Source organism: Chrysemys picta, chromosome 3 (assembly GCF_011386835.1).
Source record: "Chrysemys picta bellii isolate R12L10 chromosome 3, ASM1138683v2, whole genome shotgun sequence".
Taxonomy (NCBI): domain Eukaryota; kingdom Metazoa; phylum Chordata; order Testudines; family Emydidae; genus Chrysemys; species Chrysemys picta.
This window is the reverse complement of record NC_088793.1, coordinates 118,609,745-118,629,397: the sequence shown is the minus strand read 5'-3', so window position 1 is coordinate 118,629,397 and position 19,653 is coordinate 118,609,745. Positions and strand designations below refer to the sequence as shown.

Below are 19,653 nucleotides of genomic sequence, written 5' to 3'. Positions count from 1 at the left end.
GACAGGGTCCAAAATTTGAAACATACAGTGGATGTATTTGAGACAAAGTGGGTGAGGTAAAATCTTTTTATTGGACCATCTTGGTTGGTGGAAGAGACAAGCTTTCAAGCTTCACAGAGCTCTTCTTCAGGTGTGGAAAAGGTAACCAGTGTGTCACAGCTAAATAAAAGGTGAGGAAGATTGTTGTGCATAACACATGTTGCAAGAAACCACTTAAAATGAAAAGTTAAGCTTTTATGCTTAACAACAATCTGTCCCACCTTGCATTCAGCTATGACACTGGTCAAACAAAGGAAGGCACAGTCCCTGCCCTGAAGAACTTAAAACAATTTATTTTAGTGTCCTGGTGCACACTAAGGACCTGCCCCCAATCTCACTGAAGTCATTTATATGGTATGGTAATGGAACATTATATCATTAACTTCAACGTTTGCAGGATCAGGCAGATGTACTGCGGCTGCATAAACTGCTAAATAAGATCCAATTCTGCCACCCTAATTCACGCTGAGTATCTTATTTCCGTGAGCAGGGGCGGCTCTATGTATTTTGCCGCCGCAAGCACGGCAGTCAGGCAGCCTTCGGTGGCGCACCTCAGGGAGGTCCGCCAGTCCCGCAGATTCAGCGTACCTGCTGCCAAATTGCCACCAAAACTGCGGGACCTGCAGACCTCCTGCAGGCGCGCCGCCAAAAGCCGCCTGACTGCCGCCCCCACAGCGACCGGCAGGCCGCCCCCCGCGGCTTGCCGCCCCAGGCACACGCTTGGTGTGCTGGTGCCTGGAGCTGCCCCTGCTCTTGAGTAGTTCCACCAACTCAAAGAGGCTGTTCCCATAGCTATTACTCAGTGTAAGACAAAGGAAGCAGAATCAGAAGGATATGTTTACACTACCTCCCAGCTTAGGTAGACAGACGTGTACTAGTGGGGCTGGAGCCAGTTCACTGAAAATAGCAGTGTCGATGTCACAGCTCAAGCAGCAGTTTAGGGTCTCAGGCTCACCCAATCCCTGGGTCTGAGCTCTGGTGGCTAGCCCAAGTCTTTGCTGGAGCCGCAATGTCTACACTGCTATTTTTAGCGTGCTAGCGTATACCCTGCTAGCATGTATCGGTTCACCCCGGCTGGGAGGCTCGCTCCCAGCAGCTGTGTAGATATTCTGTAAGTGCTCACTAGATAATTCAAGGAACTCTGATGTATTCCTTGCAAAGTTGATGGAATAGTTATGGAACAAACAGTTCAAGGTCAAATAGCTTTGCAGGGTTTTTTTTAATCTTTTCCCTCCCCTTTCTTTTCTTACCCCTTTTCGATTTTCTTTCTTAAAACAAAACAAATAATTAGGAATGGAATGCAAAATATGTGGTCAGAAAGCACTATGGTCACACAGCTAAAAACAATTAAAAGAAGTTAGGAACTGGACAAATTAAGCTTCCAACAGCAACAGAAACCTGGCTCTGTTATATCTAGGTACAGTTTTGTATTCCTGTGTTTCATTTTTAAATTTGTTGCTATGGTTTGTGTCATAAATGGTGAAATTCACCCAGGCACAGATCTAGGGCAATTAAGACCTGCATTGTCCCTTTGTAGCAGGTTGGGGGGGAGAGGGTGTGGAGCAGTCACACAGGGAGGGGGCCTCTCTGAAGTCCTTCCCTAACACCCTCTGCCCCAGATTAGAGCAGTGGAAAGAGGACAGTGCATGGCTACTGCATTTGTCGTCATATGTGCCCAATGGCCCAAAAATCTTGATTAGATGCTGTGGAGGAGCTGAACTGCCTGACTGCGGGCTGGAGTGGCAGTGAATTCTATCTGTTCCCCACCCAATTCCCACAGTGTTTCCCACACAAAGCCTGAGTAACAGCTTTGTATAGGAGATTGAGAGGTCTGAATTCACTTGAAAGATATATAATAAAATACACAGGATGTGCAACATGATACAATTACTGTTGGAACCCACTGTTGGAATCACTGATTGTGCAATTGAAAGGTTGCATTAATTCTAGTTAGGATTTTTTCTCTTTTGCAAGTAATTAGATATTATTAATTAAATGTTAATAAATAACAAAAAATATCTAAAAATTTGAGAGAGAGAATTTGTAATGGATTTTAATTCCAAAGCAGAATATATTTTTAGTTTGTAAACTTGCACATGTACACAATTGGGAGCCAACACAGGACTGGAGTGGCATTATGAGGAGAAAAAAGTGAGAGTATATGAGAACTTGCATTAAGAGTAGATTTAGTACACAGACCAGAAAAGGACCTCTTTAGCTAAACATTATAAGGTAAGCAACTAACACCCAGTTTCAAAACTGTGCCTAAATTAAGCAGAAAAGGCAAACTAAATATTAAAATGGTACCTGCATAAATATTTATTCAGATATTTTCACATAAACAAGCAGGAACTGGTTAAAATTTGTCTCTGAAAATGCTGAAGACACAATACAGTAATTAATTTTTTTATTTAGTTATCATTATAACCACACCAACTGCCCTATTTCTTCATCCCTCTAGTAAAAAGGGAACATTTCTACTCCACTACAACTCCAGGAACTTTTAGGCCATGTTAAATAAAGAAATGAAACTTCTGTAGTTCTAGATCTACCATTTGCGTCAGATTATAATCTCAAATGTAGAATTCTACTTTATGTGAACAATCTGATACTGCACTGGCACATGGAAGCGCACAGATTTTTTGAATCACACAGTGATCCATTCTGTGAATGTTAGTTATTGAGCAAGCCAAATCTGCACTAAGCAGTATGACTGAAAGAATGATGGCAAGAACTACATCTGAGCAGCATCACAAAATTAGACTGGGATTGGAGGAGGCACACGGACTGCAGTCATACACCATACCAGAGCAGGTTCTGGCCTTATCTTCTAACAGTTTCCTTTCATCTGTGGAAGTAGCTCCCTTTGCTATTCTACAACAATCAATAATATGAGTGGGGCATGAAATACAGAATTCTCACAGTTTAGACCAATGCAGGATATGAAATAAAGCAGCAGCGTATTTCTATATATGAATCAGGAATAACAACAAGTTTATTAAATTGTGGTGCTCAGATAGCATTCTATGGCAATTAAGGCCATATAGGTAGTTAGTAGAAAGTTGATTAATAATTATTATCCTCCCTTTTCCACCCCACCCCACCTCCCAATTTTTCCCTCTCTGTTGTTATATTTTATATCTTCCAAAGAACAAAAATGTACCCAGCATTATGAAGATGGCTGATCATGAGAAGAAGACCTTTCGTTTTGTTTTTAAAAAGGCTGTAATTTGCACACCCTCTCCCCTGCTGATTTCATGCCTGGCCTCTTATCCTCAATGCCCATTCTAAGGTCTACTTTATGAAAATTTTGTTAGAGTAAAGGCAAGGGCTATGCTGAGCTGAGCCATGGCCTTCATTAACCATGCAGAACATAAACTGTTGACTCAAAGTGATAGTCAACTCATAGCACAGCAGAGGAGAAAACAAACAAAAAAAAAGGATGAAGAGGCAGAGGAATGGAGAAAATATGGGCAGAAAAGTCTTCCAATTCCTATTCAATACAGCCTGCTTGCAAGCACAATACTCTTTCAATTCACACCCAACAAGATTTCACTTGAAATTTTCAAGTTAACTAAATTTTACTGTTTCTATTTCAGGCTTGGGGATCACTTAACAAGGTTGCATACACTGAGACAAACCTGGTTCTGTTGGTTTTTCCCACTGGCTTCACTCATGACTGTTTTACTAAACAAAATGTTTAATTTTGGGTCTCTTATTTATTTATTTATTTATTTATTTTTAGGAAAAACACAACTAAAAAACTAGTTCAAATAAAAAGCTGAATTTGAGGAAAGCAGTAGTACAGTTGGGAACAGAAGCACTAATTCAGCAAAGCATTTAAATACATGCTTAAGTCCTACCAAAGTCAATGAGGTTTAATCGTGTACCTAAAACAGTGGTTCTCAAACTTTTGTACTGGTGACCCCTTTCACATAGCAAGCCTCTGAGTGTGACCTCCCCCTTATAAATTAAAAACACTTTTTAATATATTTCACACGATTATGAATGCTGGAGGCAAAGCATGGTTTGGGGTGGAGGCTGACAGCTCACGACCCCCATGTAATAACCTCGCAACCCCAAACTAGGAGTCCCGTCCCCTAGTTTGAGAACCCCTGGCCTAAAATTACGCTTGTGCTTAAGTGTGTTGCTGAATAGGAAGGGATTGCTGTATTGTGTCTGGAGAATCACACTCTTTTCATGTCTCAGGGCACACAAGACACATGGGCTGTTCTCTGGGCCATTTCCCTATAGGGGAATTAGAAAAAGAAAGAGACACAGAGAACCTAGAGATATGGGTTTCAAATGATTGAACCTATGCAATATATTTAAAAGACTGGTTGACACCGGTTAGGCCGTACTGGAAGGAAAACTGCAGTTGGCATTATGGCTCACCAACTTCAATAGGGCACCAGAGGGGGGCACTCTGAATGGGAAGTAAGGAAAATGTGTGGGGATGGAGGGAGGGCAACACTGAAACAAATATATTAAAAACCTACTGTAGGTCTATGGGGGAGCAAAGTAGCTTTTTAAATTTCCACTTCAGCTACTGTGCTTGATTTTTTTTAAATTCAAAGATAGCTGTGTAACACTGCCTACAGTAGAAACCTGAATTTAATAGGCACGAAGCAGAAGGTGTGTAGCATTTTCCTCTGATCACAAGGAACAAGCACTTAGCTGAGAGAGATCCACAATGAGTCACTGCAGGGAGGAATCAAATACATCACAGGTACATGCCAGCCTTTTTTTTATTATTATTGTACCATCTGAAAAACACTTTATAACTTAAAGCCCTAGAAAAAAATCCATCTTAAATCAACCAACCCTTTATACCTATCAGACTACACCACACTGTATCACACCATAGCAGTGCATTCACACAATTCTAGTGGAGGCTGGGGAAGGCCAGAGGGGAAGGTCAGCATTTCCTTTACAAACTCCTATTTTTAGTTGTTTATAAGTAAGCTTATAGATTCACTCCAAGCTGAAACTGGGCATACTCTCAACTCCAGCACTGAAGTGAATTACTTTCCATGGAATTTCAAACATTAGTTACAAACTATTTTAATATTGCACATCTGCAAAATAGCATATTTTAAACATTTTATATTTTGACAGCATTTAAAAAATCCTCTAAGATTAATTTGAAGTTTAAAATACAGTAAATTTAATTAAGGGCCAGATTCTGCCATTTTTACACTGAATATCATCTTACTCCACAAGAGATACTACATGCCTACACCTAACTGCTACACCTGCACCACTCTAGCGCTTCAGTGAAGACGCTACCTACACCGACAGAAGGGGACATATTTCACCTCCCCAAGAAGCAGTATCTAGGACATCAAGAGAATTCTCCCGTCAACCTAGCGCTGTCTACACCGAGGATTAGGTTGGTTTAATGGCATCACTCAGGGGTGTAGGTTTTCACACCCTGAGTAATGTAGTTATACCAAACTAATTTACTTGTGTAGACAGCACTTTTTATTTTACCACAATGGCATAGTGAGTGAGGATTTCAGAATCTGGCCCTAAGCAATTAGCCCTTAAAATAGTATAATTTTTCTTATATCGCCTATGTCTGTGCACCTATCTGTGTATTTTGGGTAGGAGAGAACAACCAATAGATATGTTGGCTTGCATGTGCCTACTGAGCATACAGAGTCACCATTTTTCAGAAGGATTTTTAGTGTGCATTTTTAACACAAACTATGCATCTACTGAATATCTATTTTCACAATAACATGGATAGGCTCTAAACAGTAGCAGTTTCTATAAAGTGAGGGATTCTTCTTAACACATGAAGTAAATTATCTAAGTACAGAGGGGTGGGATAAGATTGGAATTTCAGCCTGATATTGAAATTTCCTCTATGGGTTTACAGCAGACTCAGTATTTTATACTTTTTGGTTCTATCTAGTATTCCAACCACTATCTAGTATTCCATACCACACAAAACTGTATACCACAGTGTATCATCCAACAGAGTATGTAGGCCACCTTGAATTTTTATATATATATATATATATATACACACCTACGTACGAAAAATGATCCATTAGCTTCCTCTTGCCTACTGTATCAAGTTTAAACTTCTAGTTTTTACCTTCAACACCCAGGCTACAGGCAGAATCTCATTGTATCATGCTCCCCTTAGCCCGCTTCACTCTGTCAGTGATGACAGCTTCATTGCCTCCTTAATTTCCTTCTCCCATTCCTATCTTCATTCATTCTTCCATGCTGCTCCTGATCCAGGGAATGACCTCCCAATCCCAGCATGCTTCCAAATCCCTCCTTAAAGCCCCCTTTCTGCAAGGCCAACTATAGAAAAAAAAAATTAAAAACCAAAAAAGCTTTATCTAAAGTAACTCTTTCCTTTCGGTTCTTTTGTGCTCTTTGGAGCAATGTCTTGATATCTTTCTCCTGCACAGCACCAAGCACATTATCACAACTTCACAAACACACATACATACATTTACAATATGTAAAGTTGTTGCTTGTAAGCATATATTATGTACTATAGCAAACAAACCATTATGAAACCTAGTTCTACAAGAGCAGTTTAATTTTTTTCTCCCTAAACAGCAGTTGGAACATTTCTCAAAACATATCAATGAAATACTGAATTTTTGAAATACACACGTATTCTAGCTCTCTCTCTTTCATAGGCATGTTTTCTAAGGTACCACTCTATCAATGGACAACCTTTACACAAGGATTAAAGACATACAGATTATATTGTTTACATTATAATGTAACCAGCATGTCTGCTATGATACTCAAGACATTACCATGAGTGAGTTCACAAGGACTTCAAATAGGAGATTCAGATAGGTCTTGATACAGAAAAATGCAGCTAGTGGGATGGAAAGAGAAAGACACACATGCAAAACCTCCACCTACCTATAAATACAGTGCTGAGTTTTGTTTTTCAAATTCCAATATTACCTAAGGCAGTTTTCACTACAGTAGCCTCTGGACTTCCAGCTTTCTGCTTGAGGTAGTATCGCAGATATCGTAGTAAAACCATGCAATGAATAGTTGAACAGTCTAATATTTTTTATAAATTGACAAATACTGGCTCTTGTATACTGAATTCATCATACTGGACAGTTTTAAACATCAAAACAATATGAAAATTACACCAAAACAATCTCTGATTTTGGTCACTCATTAAATAAAGAGAAAACCATCAAAATAAAGAATTTTTTTTTTTAATCGTGGTAGAATTAACTGTTCATAAGGAAAATTTAATTTAAGAAACTAAGGAACTGACTTGCTAATAACAAGACATCCCAATGCAACTCTACCCCAATAAAATTCTCCATCCAAATCCCAATTCAGAAGATAAATACAAAATCCTTGTTTTACAAGAACCACCTCATATCAAATGAGCAATGCAGTAAGGAAAACTGCAGAACTGTAGAAGGTCATTTTTGCAATAGGGATGTACTATTAATATTATTAAACAATCATTTTATTATTGTTGTTTTTCATCTTTGAAGTTCAGCATGCCATGTCAGCAATGCTTTAGAAAAAGGTTCTCTAATGTCACACAAAGCTAAGCCACTGCACACCTGACTCAAGTCAGAAAACGGCAAACTGAAAATCCTAAATCTTGCCTGCCGACCTAAAAAAGGTTTTCACATCGCTCTTTGCAATCTGCATTTTTCAAGCTGTACACCCCACTTTTACTACCTTATCCTGAAGTGTCTGTTTTGTTTAAAAGAAACCCAACAGAATAAAAATACTTATAAGTGACAGAAACATACATGTACTTCTTCTCATTGTCTATTTACACCCTGTAGTACATGTATGTTTCTGTCACTTATAAGTATTTTTGTTCTGTTGGGTTTCTTTTAAACAAAACAAATTATGTCAGTTGAAAAAAAAATTCCTAAATCCTAAGATGAATGGGAAACTGCTTTCTGTAACAAGGTGGGGTGTGTTGCCTCAGTGAGCAGCTCTGGACACATCAGTTATGCAATCCAGTACAATTTACAGAAGAAAAAAAAATCTGGTCTAACTTGCTCTACTCCAGACAAGGCCTACTTTACAAACACACTGTTCTCTCTCCACACAACACATAGAGTACCTGCCTCAACATTTATTTAAAAATTCCAGGTATTTAAAAGGCAAACATTATGCTCCAATTGTAAAATGGGTTCAATATAAATATGATACTCACCAAGAGTGCAAAAAAAAAAAAATCAACATGAATCAAATGTAAATCAAATGGACTACACAGAATTGTAACTGACCCACAGTATCATAGGTAAATTGTATTGGTTATATTTTAACAGCCTGTAGTTCAGCTGCAAATAAGGGCACTATTAACAGAACACTGAATGTAAACAACTAGTTTGGAAACAAGAGACTGTAAAACATATGAGGTTTCATAGATTACAAATATGGTACAGAGGCAAATGACAGTAAAAGCAGTGAGTATGGGTATATGCTTTCTTTTGTCATAACTCTTTTATGATTGGATTGTGGTGGCCTACATGTCACACTGGACAGATGTCTCCATCACAAAAAAAAAAAAAAAAATTAGACGCTGCACCTTTCCAGCGTCTCATCAGAGAGCTGAACTTCCCTCTAACCCTTGAGGTGTTCTATTCAAGTCAAGATTGAGGCACATCAGTAAAGCAATGTGGGGAAGCATAAACTGCTCCCTTTGATGTAACTGTTATATGGATAAAAGATTTCAGTAGCCAGTGCTGTTCACCTGGCAACTTTTACCAGCACTAAAAATTAAATATAAACAAAAACAGTTATAAAACAACCAGAAAAGAAAAAAAATATTTACCAAGCACTATTTACTATAGATGATATCTTAGCAATGTCCAGACAATTGTCTTGAACTGAAGACACAACAGGTATTTTATTTATGAAAACTACATGCCAAATTCTGTCCCCAAATAATCCCAAAGTCCGTGGGAGTTGTACACATGTATTGGAGAGCAAAATTTGGTACTATTTCTATGTTAAAGGAAAGAGCAAATTCTACAATATTAGAGGTGGAGGATGGTAGTGTATATTTGCTTGTTTATGCAGGGGCATAGTTCTTCTATTGTGTATGGATATGTAACGGAGACACAGCATGGTCTAAGGAATTAAGGAAAAGGCTGGTAGTTTAGGACCCTTTAGTGCTAATACCCTCTCTGTGAATGACTTGCTTTGTGGCACTAGGCAAATCACTTTGAGGGGAATTTTCAAAGATACTGAGATGGGCATGCAGTTGCTCAGCTTTGCCCAGACTGGTTTTCTGTAAGGTTTTCAAAGCTCATTATGGGCAGAGCAGTGTTTTTAAAAATATAAATTACCATTTCCCCATGCAGATTGCCTAGCTGTAGCACAAAGTCACTGATAACTGTCGTCCTGTCTGGGCTAGGATCAAATGATCAAGCATTTCAGACCTCACACAGAGCATAAGGACTATACATATAAGCATGGGCAGCTAAGGCAACAATCACCTGCTCTGGTAGGCAGTCTCTTAGGGCAAAGAAAAGTAGGATGCCCACCTGTGCCATGTAAGAATGGCTATGCTCTGCCTGGCCTTGCTGAACCCTCACTCAAAAGGACATCATGGTTCCTCCCTGAACTCCCACCTAACCATTTTTGGGACTGTCACCCAGAAGCATAATATGGTGAACACCAACAAGTTTTGATTACAAAGATCGAGGCGGGAAGAACCAACTCTCAGTGTCCTGTTTAGCTGTTCTGTACAGAGCCTTATTTTTTCCCCTTTTTGATCCAGCCCAACCAGTTTCCCCATCTTCCTTATCTTCTGGTGGAGCTCTGTGGGGCTCTACAAATCATCTGGTAGGAGGGGGACAACTATGGAGTGCTAGAGGACTACAAGGAAGTAGTGCACTTCCTCAGAGCTGATTTTGGTGGGGACTGAGAAGGGGGCCAATATTCTTTCTTCACTAATGTCTCTGCTCTGTCTTACCTCTTCCATACTCCACGTCACTGGAGATGCTTCTCCAGAGGCCTTAACATCCAGCATACCCTGGATTACAATCAGTGTTTTGCTGAGAGGAAAGCCTATATAACAAAATCCTGATTTTCCACGATGAAATCCTGGAATTTAGCAAAAATAAAAAATAAAGCAATTGCTTTCAGTTATCCCTGTGTCCTGAGAGAGTGCTCGGGGAAAATGCGCTGGAGAGAGGGCTAAACTGAGACTACCCAATTATCTTCTCTCATGTATTCTTGAGCCTGTCCTAAATAATGTGGGAAGGTTGGGAGTGATGGAGAGAAGACCCAGCAAGAGATGTGTCAACTTTCAGCTTTGTGGTTAATCACAGCTATCTCAGAAATACTTTGTGCACCTTTTGGGGCCTCTGAGCAGTTTTGAAAATCTCACAAGAGTCCCTTATAATCAAACCTCATCCCATTCCCCACTCTTAGGGCAAGGACCTTCAGGGGACTTGAGTGATACTAAAACATGGTGTTGAAAATGCTGTAAATGCTCGGGGGGTGAGGGGGGGAGAGGCAAAAAAAATCCTTTTAGCCACCACAACGGTCATTTTCAGTCATGCACACTTTTGAACATTTTGGCCTTAATCTGTCTCAGTTTCCCCATCTGTAAAATTAGGATGGTAGTATTCACTTACCTAACCCACAAGAGAATTGTGAGGATTATTTGGACAGTGTTTTGAAAATATAAAGTGCTAAGAACTATTATTATTGGAGATTTTTTTCAACTACAGTTTAGAAAACGAAAGAAAACATATATTTATGTCCACTAATTCAAGGCAGACAACTTACCTGGGCATGAAAGTCTTAGTGATATATTTATTGCAACTATATTGAAAATGTATGTATCTATAAACTTCATATTTGTCACATCTCAAGGACTCAGATAAAATTACTAATTTAGAATAAGTATAATTCAGATTCTATCCTCGGTAAGATCTGTGTAATTCGACTGAAGTCAGTGGAGGGTAATGTGACCATCTATCAATTCTAAATTAGACTGAGCCCACCAGTCTTTTTCACAATCCCCAGATTCCTAAAAAAAATCACTGGTTACAAAAATGTAACTGGGAGCACATTTCCCCATATTTTTCTACATATAAACACACATACATCTGTGCTTTGAAAATGCAAGAGTTACTAGTAACCAGCAGATGGCAGAAGCAGAGGCTGCTTAGAGGCCTTAACAAAAGAAAGCTATCTTAAGCAAGACAGAATTATTAACAGCTACTTTTCCTTCTTCTTACATTGCTCTTTTCTGCCTTCTTTCCAAGAAATATTTACTTTTTTTGCCCATCAACTTACTACACTTTTTAAAATCTTGATGATACACTTATAATATTCTCAAATGTCATTCCTGCTCCGTTTCATATCTCTGGACTTCTCTAATATGAATGTTGCTACACCACCACATATCTTTCTGGATCCTCCATTCATGATAGGAATAATTCATAGCTGGCCACTGAAAATACTCTCCTTGGTATCCCATACATCAGATCAGGTAGCTGCAGTCTAAGATTCACTGTCCATCTAAATTCCCCCCAGGGAGTTGAACTCATGGTATCTGAGACTACAAGAGGGAATGTGCTATAGAAGATGCATTGTGGCATGCTGTGCTATTGCAATAACACAGGATTTGCAGGGTGGAGGAGGAAGAAGGGAACTATGTAAACTGGAGTAAAAATAGCATATTGGGGTGAAAAAGTTATGGTCCCCCCTTAGTGCAATGGTCGAAAAGATTAGCTTATACACTTCACTGGGTTCTTGCAAAACTGGATATCTTATGTCAAAAAATGAGAGTATTAAAAAAATCTGCATGTTAGCAGCATATTTAAAAAGAGTTACATATAGTATCTCTTAATCCTTGCAGTTACTAAATTATAAAGATGAGGTCATCCGTTTATGCTATGTCACTAAACCATAAGATTGGCTGGTTCCATCACCAATGACGAAAGCTCCACTGCACTGACACAGAAATGTCAGCCGTATTACATTTCTTTAACAGAACCATCTCTCTATTCTGCTGAACTCTAGATCAAAGGCTAACGTCTTCTCCTATGTTTTTCTTCTAATAAGAGAAAATGTAAAATCAGTTCCACGATGAATGTGTTAATTGGAAACAAAACGGCTCCATTCCCCCTCCAGAGCTGAACAGGTGGAGCTACCTCCTACTTCATAGCCGCTTGGGAGGCAGTTGCATAGCTCTACCTCTGAACATTAGGAAACATTCCACTTACAGAGTCTGACAGGCTTTTTCTTCCCTTGTTGTTGTTTTTAAATGACACCTGCAAATCACTAATCCAGTTACCATTTATTTCATATGTCAAATTATAATCCTAACTTAATGTCATACAAAGCAACATAATAGGAATGATTAAGCCAATTATATCACAATACATCTTAAAACTACTCACAATGGCAGGATTAGAGCTCAAAACCAAAGCAGAGAGCCCCAGTTCTTGATGGCGCTCCCCCACTGTACAAGTATAAGTGTCTCTTTTCCTGTTGCACAAAGTTGTGTGCCTCCTGAGATGTAGATGCTGGACTGTCATTAACAAACTTATTTAAATTAATGCTGCATTAAACTAGAATCACTGCATCTCAGCATTAGCTAGAGTAGGCAGGCTGTGTGGCTGCCTCTTCAAATAGTACTAATGGCACTTCGCAGGCTGAGACATGTGAAAGAGGTGATCTCACCCTTCTCCTCTAAGACACTGAGTACATAGTCTTTTACTCTATATTATTTGGGTCAGTTTGCTGTTGATATTGAAGGCTCCAGCAAGAGAGAAGGAAAGAAGAGAGCAGGAACTGAGCGAAGATAGGGTCTTCTAAAGCAGGAGTATCAAATTCATTTTAGGGAGCGGGCTGAATTCCATTTGTAACTATGGTGAGTGAGCCACGTTAAAAATTACACACAATCCACAGTGGAACTCTCACTGATGTCAATTGGAGGTTTGTACAAAAATCAAAGGTAGGATATGGCCCTTATGTAGTAAGTAACTAACCTTTTAAGCTAAGATCTTTGACTGTCCTATTGAAAATTAGGTACCTAAATCCCTTAGGAGGCTTTGAAAATCTCAGCCTTAGTTATTATTTGGTCACTGTCTTACTGTCAAATTTAGCATCATTCAATATGGCTATCTTTTAGGACTCCCACTATTTCTGCCCTCTATTTCTATTCCTTCCCCTTCCTCCTCTGTCTGTGCTCTCCCTTTCCTGTCTTTTTATCTCTCTGACTTTTTTCCCCTTTGCTATTCCTTTCCTGCAGCAACTTCCAATTTAATTCCAGGTGGTCCTTATTTCCACTTGCTGAAATGCATTTCCCCATCGTATCTACTAAAATACTGAGAAATGCAATAGTTACTGCTGGTATTTAAAGTGCTGTCATTGGGGTACAACAAGATTAATGGAAGGGGGGAGCATACATCTCTTAGAGCTGTTGTTTTGAGTTGTCTGTAGACTCAGGCAGCTATCACTGTATCAGTTTACCCTCACTCCACATTTGAAAGCTTTTCTTGGCAACTATGAAAAACGTAGGGTTTTTTGTTTGTTTGTTTAATAAATGAAAGTTTAGATTCTACCGAATCTGAATGTACTATACAGAACACAGCATGCACAGTATACAGCATGTAGACTGCGTGTGTGACACCATTATTCTAAAATCTTGAAGCCATTTTCACAAAGGCCTCTCTCTTGACAATAATAACTTTCTGACTCATGCACCCTGAAGGGGCCAGGGCATCTGTGGACACATTGACTGGCACATCCTCTCAGCAGACTCCCAAACCCTAGTTGCAACCTAAAGCTATTGCCCTGAGAGAAAAGTGAAGAAGATAATGATTACCCTCCTTTGGGAATAGTTTAAATAGCACCCTAACACACACACACAATAGGAAGCCAGGATGGTGGAGGGAGGACTAATACCTTTTTAATAGGCAGCAGGTTTAAAAGAAATAAAAGGAAGTATTTCTTCACACAACACACAGTCTACCTGTGGAACTCGTTGCCAGGGGATGTTGTGAAGGCCAGGACTATAACAGGGTTCAAAAAAGAATTAGGTAAGTTCATGTAGGATAGGTCCATCAATGGCTATTAGCCAGGATGGGCAGGGATACAGCTCCTTGCTCTGAGTGTCCCTAACCTCTGTCTTCCAGAAGCTGGGAGTGGACGACAGAGGTTGGGTCACTCAATGATTGCCTGTTCTGTTCATTCCCCCTGAAGCACCTGGCATTGGCCACTGTTGGAAGACAGATCCTGGGCTTGATGGACCACTGGTCTGACCCTACAAGGCTGTTCTTATATGCCAGCCATGGTCAAACTGTCCCAGAGCACCTACAGAATAAATGGTTATGCATTGTTGACCCATTGTTTTCCCACTCCCTCCTAGTACATGAACATGCATGCACACAAATGCCATGCTAAATCCTGAAATACTAAAGTTAATCAAAAGCTATCCCAAATTGTTATAAAGAAGAAACTAAACTAAACCACATACCACTCCTACAATTTCAGAAGCTGCAGTTGCATCACATTGAGTTGTTTCCTCCATTCTACAAAACTGCTGGCACATACAGCTGACTGTTTTTGTTTTCTACCAGCCACTCAGAGGAGAGGTTTAAAGAGCATGTTATAAAGCTTGGGGTCTCTTTCCATCCAACCAGCAAACCCCAACTATTTTTTAAAACCCCTCGTTGGCATAGCTAATCCACCTCCCCGAGAGGCAGGAACTAGGTTGATAGAAGAATTCTAGTGTCGACCTAGCGCAGTCTACACAGGGGACTAGGTCAGCTTAACTATGTCACTCAGGAGTGTGGATTTTTCACACCCCCAAATGACGTAGCTGGGTCGACTCAACTTTTTAGTCTAGACCAGGCCTCAGAACCAAAAGAAAGAAAACATTTTCTTGGACCCGTCCATTAAAATTAACCCTACTGAAAAAACTTTTGATCCTAAAAGGGAAGAGTTCACAGAACTAGAGCATAGCAAAAAAAAAAAAAAAAGTATACTAAAGGCAAAGTGATATTAAAGGCCTCATTCTAACAGTGCTTTCAATGTGCACATCTCCCATTAACTTTAATGGGACTTAACACACATCCAACCACGTCTATATGGGAAAAAATGCTCTCTGTCCACCAAAAAAGGCTCTTTTAAAAAATGTTATAAAGCAATGCAGTTAGACATGTAATAAAAAAATATTTAAGACAAAATTTTGAAAGTTTATAACTTAATAAGTTGTTCCTTTGCCTCTCTGGAATTTGTTGATAATGTGGACCAATAGCTATGTTTTATTTTTATTTTTATTTTTTGGGGGGGAAATTTAAAGACATCAACTATTTTTTTCCAAAACCATGTGCGGATTTTACACCAAAAATATCCTGAAGATTTCTAAAACATACCTAGCATCATCAAAGACCCAAATGTTTTATGGTTTACTGGGGGAGGGAGAGGGGAGAAATCCACCAACTAACAATGGTCTCACTAGACCTTCACCTGACAGAGCACAAATGTTGTAAAGAAATAGTGTTTTGCTAATTCCCCCAGTATGTGTTTTCTCGGGGAAGTTACACATTCCTAAACATTGCCAGGTTATGTGTTTACTAGATGGAATAAATAGGCAGAATTAAAAACAAAAGCATATTACTATGAACTCTTTCTTTTAGTAATTTAGTTTTCTCCCTTTTATTCCACCAAATCTAAAGGAAATACAACTATAAAGGCCTTTCAATAACAGTAAGACGAACAGACAAACTTTCAGCAACAGGTGCAATGGATGAACCCACACAAAAATACACCAGCACCCCTTGCATCCACAAACACTTATACATGCGAAAGCCTGTTGGTGCCCCCAAATATGAAGTACTTATTGTATCTGCAGCTGAAAATCCAGTCCCTAGAAAGCCCGATTTAAACCTATAAGGAAATGCGGCCTAAAAATTGGTAATCCAGGCTGATACCATCATGCAAGCTCTGATTTTAAGCCTTTTTATCTAAGTCATGCTCTATCTGTGAGTTAGTCAAATCCACACAAACTGTTTTTCATAACTTAAGAATTACTTTTATTTGCTATTCAGAATCATTGTTGGGAATCTTGAATCTGAAATTGTTTCTCCTCACAAACTGTGCTTATTCTCATTGAGTAATGGCACACACACAGGTTTGTTAGCATAGTGTTGCTCATTAGTACTGCAGGACATTTATTTTGCATTCAGAAAAAAGGAAGGGGAAGCACTTAGTTTTAAGGGGAAAGAAAACAGTTATGTAGACTTTGGAAACAGGTGTAAGAAAAAATGTTAAGCCAATTAACTGAACATTGAATTCACTAAACTTGAGTGTATCTTTTTTCTCTCTCTCGCCGTGTGTGTTTGTGTGTGTGTATATATATATAGAGAGAGAGAGAGAGAGAGAGAGAGAGCAAGCATACATTCATATAAATAGATAGCCCTTGGTATTTTATATAGATATAGATATAAATATAGATACCAAGGGCTATTCATCTCCCAAACACACACACACACACAAAATAGCCCATGGTATTCCTTCTCTAGATACGGACATTCTATTAGTAAAGCTACTTTCTGAGGGAAGAGAAAAAAATAAAACTCTTAGGCTTATAAAATCTCATAGAAAGACCCCACTCATGTCTCTAGTAGGTGATACTAGAAGTGACACTTGTACGGATTCAGACTTATAAAATCCAAAAGATTATGAGAAATCATTAAAATTACTGATGTAAAAAGAAGCTTCAAACTGTGATCTCTATGAAGTTGATTTTAAGACTGAAACCAACCTGCAAGTTAGGCCATAAAACAATAGCATAGCCTTTTCCACAGTGGGTTAGGCTGTAAGAGCTATTGCTACAATAATCTTCAGTAATACTTCTGTTTACCCAGCTAGTATGAAGGATTATGGAGATGAGTTCACAAGAGTTGACCCTCCAGGTTTATTAAATATTCAACGAATATTCTGTATGCATGCTGGGTATTAAATAAAAAATGGAAAATGCTACTGACTACCATATGTTAAATACTTCAAATAATACTGGAGTAGCACTATTTATTTTTTAATAATTTTATCAGCTATCACAACACAAAAAATGCAACAAGGACATAACCATAAGTCTTATTATCATAAATGTTTAGATGCTTTTAAAGTGTTAAAATTTAGGATTTTTTTTTTGTTGGGCTAATTTTGTTTATGGTATTCCTTATAAACTTGCAGAAGTTATTTCATCCTCTCTTGATTGTTTCACTTTGGTAGTAATATCATTGCTATTTTCTCACCTGCAGTGGAATCACAGCATGTGGGTTTTCAGCAGCAGGGGACTCTTCATTGTCATGATTTACCCTAATGTTCCTAAAATCTCTTCCCCCTCCCTTATCTATTCTCTCTTCTCAGCTAGCTGGCTATAGCCTACACACAATCTGCCTTGCCTAAAATCATCTGCTACTAGCATTCAATTAAGAACTGTGATCAACACCATAAGGTACATCGACCAATAAGCGCTAGGATGCACCCCAACCAGTTTGCAGAATAGCTCTGGAGTGTTCTCTGGAACATGTATCCAGTATGCCATGGATACACTTACAATTGAACACAGGGTGAAACAGCTGTTGAATAAACTGCTTTCTGCTTGGGGTGCATTGTGAATAAGGGCCATGAACAAATGAGTTAACCAACAGATTGCAAATCAGATAATGGCTACCAGTACTTAATTGTTAAGACCTGTGAGTTTCAAATTTATGGAACATGAACAAATCCAGCATTCAGTCAACTGCAATTTTAAAAGTCACTAGAACACTACCTTCTGCTTTTCCTCCTTGGCTCCCCTAAATAAAATTTCCCCGAGTAAACGAAAGGAAGTAATACTACCAAACAGCCCCACGTTCCATCCTCAGAGTTTCAGGAATATGGGATACTTGTTGAACTGGTGGATCTGAATCAGAGAACTCCCAAATCTCAGGTCGGAAATTACACTCCTCTGTGACATTGGATCCACCAGTCTAAATTGATGGGACCTATATAACAAAACTGCATCAAACTACACACCTTCAGTCCAAATGCAGCATCCTCCGAGGCCAAGACTTCAACCTGAAATTATAAGGAAAAAGATCATTTCAAATGTAGCCACTATCAGAAACCTTCCCTGAGCACAGCACCAGAATCCAGGCCAAACGAATATCCTGGAAGTGGGGGCCCTTGTGTCCTCTACCACATGGAAACCTAGATAGGGAATTAGCTATGCCAAACTAACAACCAACCACAAAAATCCTCAGAGGAGAAAGAGGGAGCTCCACAATCATTCTTTAAGACCTACACACAAAGTAGGTTACCTGCCTAAGCCATGCCAGGAGGGTAGACCACAATTTTCTAGTGCCACACACTTTACTGTAATACAGCTGGAACCATGTTTTCCCATGGAGGTTGAGTCACAGGAAGAAGTTTCCTGTGAACATTCAGAACCACACGGCAGTGTAATTATCTGACACAGCAGATCAGAATGATCTAAACTCCTACCCCCCTTCACTCCTCCCCACTAGGACTAATACTCTTGCATCATCACAAAGTGGAAAAACTGCAACTGGAAAGTAGGCAGCATAAAGTCTCACTTATAGACTCCTGTCCTGTCTTGGGCAGAGCAGATTCTTCTGAAACTCTGGAATTGAAAGAATAAGATCTCTCCTGGCAAAGACTGTTTCTGCCTGACTGCAAGGTTTGGGAGCTCAAGGGATATAGGCTTGTTAAGTGCCAAAAGTGAAATTACTTATTGGTTGCCTTGCAGCTTACAGGTCTAGGAGTTGGTAACTTATTAATCTGGACTGAGAGAGCTGAGAGAATGGAAAAACAGGCATAGTATCTGATTTTCCATTGAAAATGTCAGCTTCTTGTAAATATTTCACATTTCGGCACTTTTACACTGAGAATCTCAAAGTGCTCTTATAAATTCTAATTAATTAAGCCCACAATACCCTTCTGAGCTTGGGAAGTGTCCTCATCCCATTGTACATATAGGAAGAGGAGGCACAGAAAGCTTAAGTGATTTGCCCATGTTCAGGCACCAAGTCAGTAGCAGAGCCAGGAACAGAATTTACGATTCCCACCCTTAGTCCCTGCTTCCTTTAAACACTAGAAAACACTTCCTTCCTTTGATTTACATTTTATTTTAAAATGCTAATACTGCATTATAATTTATACAACTAGTATAACTAGAACTAATGTATCTAATCTACAGTTTAACGTAAAAAAAGGAAAGAAGGATTTCAAGCAAATCAAGAAAAGAAATGAATGGCAAGTTTAAGCCTGGAGCAAATTTTAATGCCTGAGTTATAAACCTCTGAAAAAGACATGTTATAATGGAAAGGCTGACAAACTAACAACAATGGCAGCACTTTAACATATTTGTGTCATGATCTAACAACATATAACCTCTATTCATTCTGTACATAAAAAGGGGAGGGGGAGCTCTAATGGACCCTAGGATGGAGAAGAGAGCATGTGCCACATGCTCCTCAACTATAACCTGTCCAGCTGATTAAGGAATGGCCCTGACAGGCTCCCAAGTGGGATCCTGAGAGGGATATGAAGCAGAGGGGGAACAGAGTAAGAAAAATCCACATAAATAAAATCAATCTA

General features: G+C 39.1%; 1 protein-coding gene across 27 annotated transcripts in view; it reads right to left on the bottom strand.

Annotated features, from left to right (window-relative positions):
• ARID1B (AT-rich interaction domain 1B) overlaps positions 1 to 19,653 on the bottom strand; it is a 399,185-nt gene that overhangs the window by 172,875 nt on the left and 206,657 nt on the right. For 19 of the 27 annotated variants that reach the window (XM_065590368.1, XM_065590370.1, XM_065590348.1 and 16 more), the window contains one exon: positions 18,070 to 18,111. The exons of the other annotated variants lie outside the window; for them this stretch is intronic. In XM_065590368.1, coding sequence (XP_065446440.1) covers positions 18,070 to 18,111 — 42 coding nt within the window. The remainder of the gene's footprint in view (positions 1 to 18,069; positions 18,112 to 19,653) is intronic. 27 annotated transcript variants of the gene reach the window in all.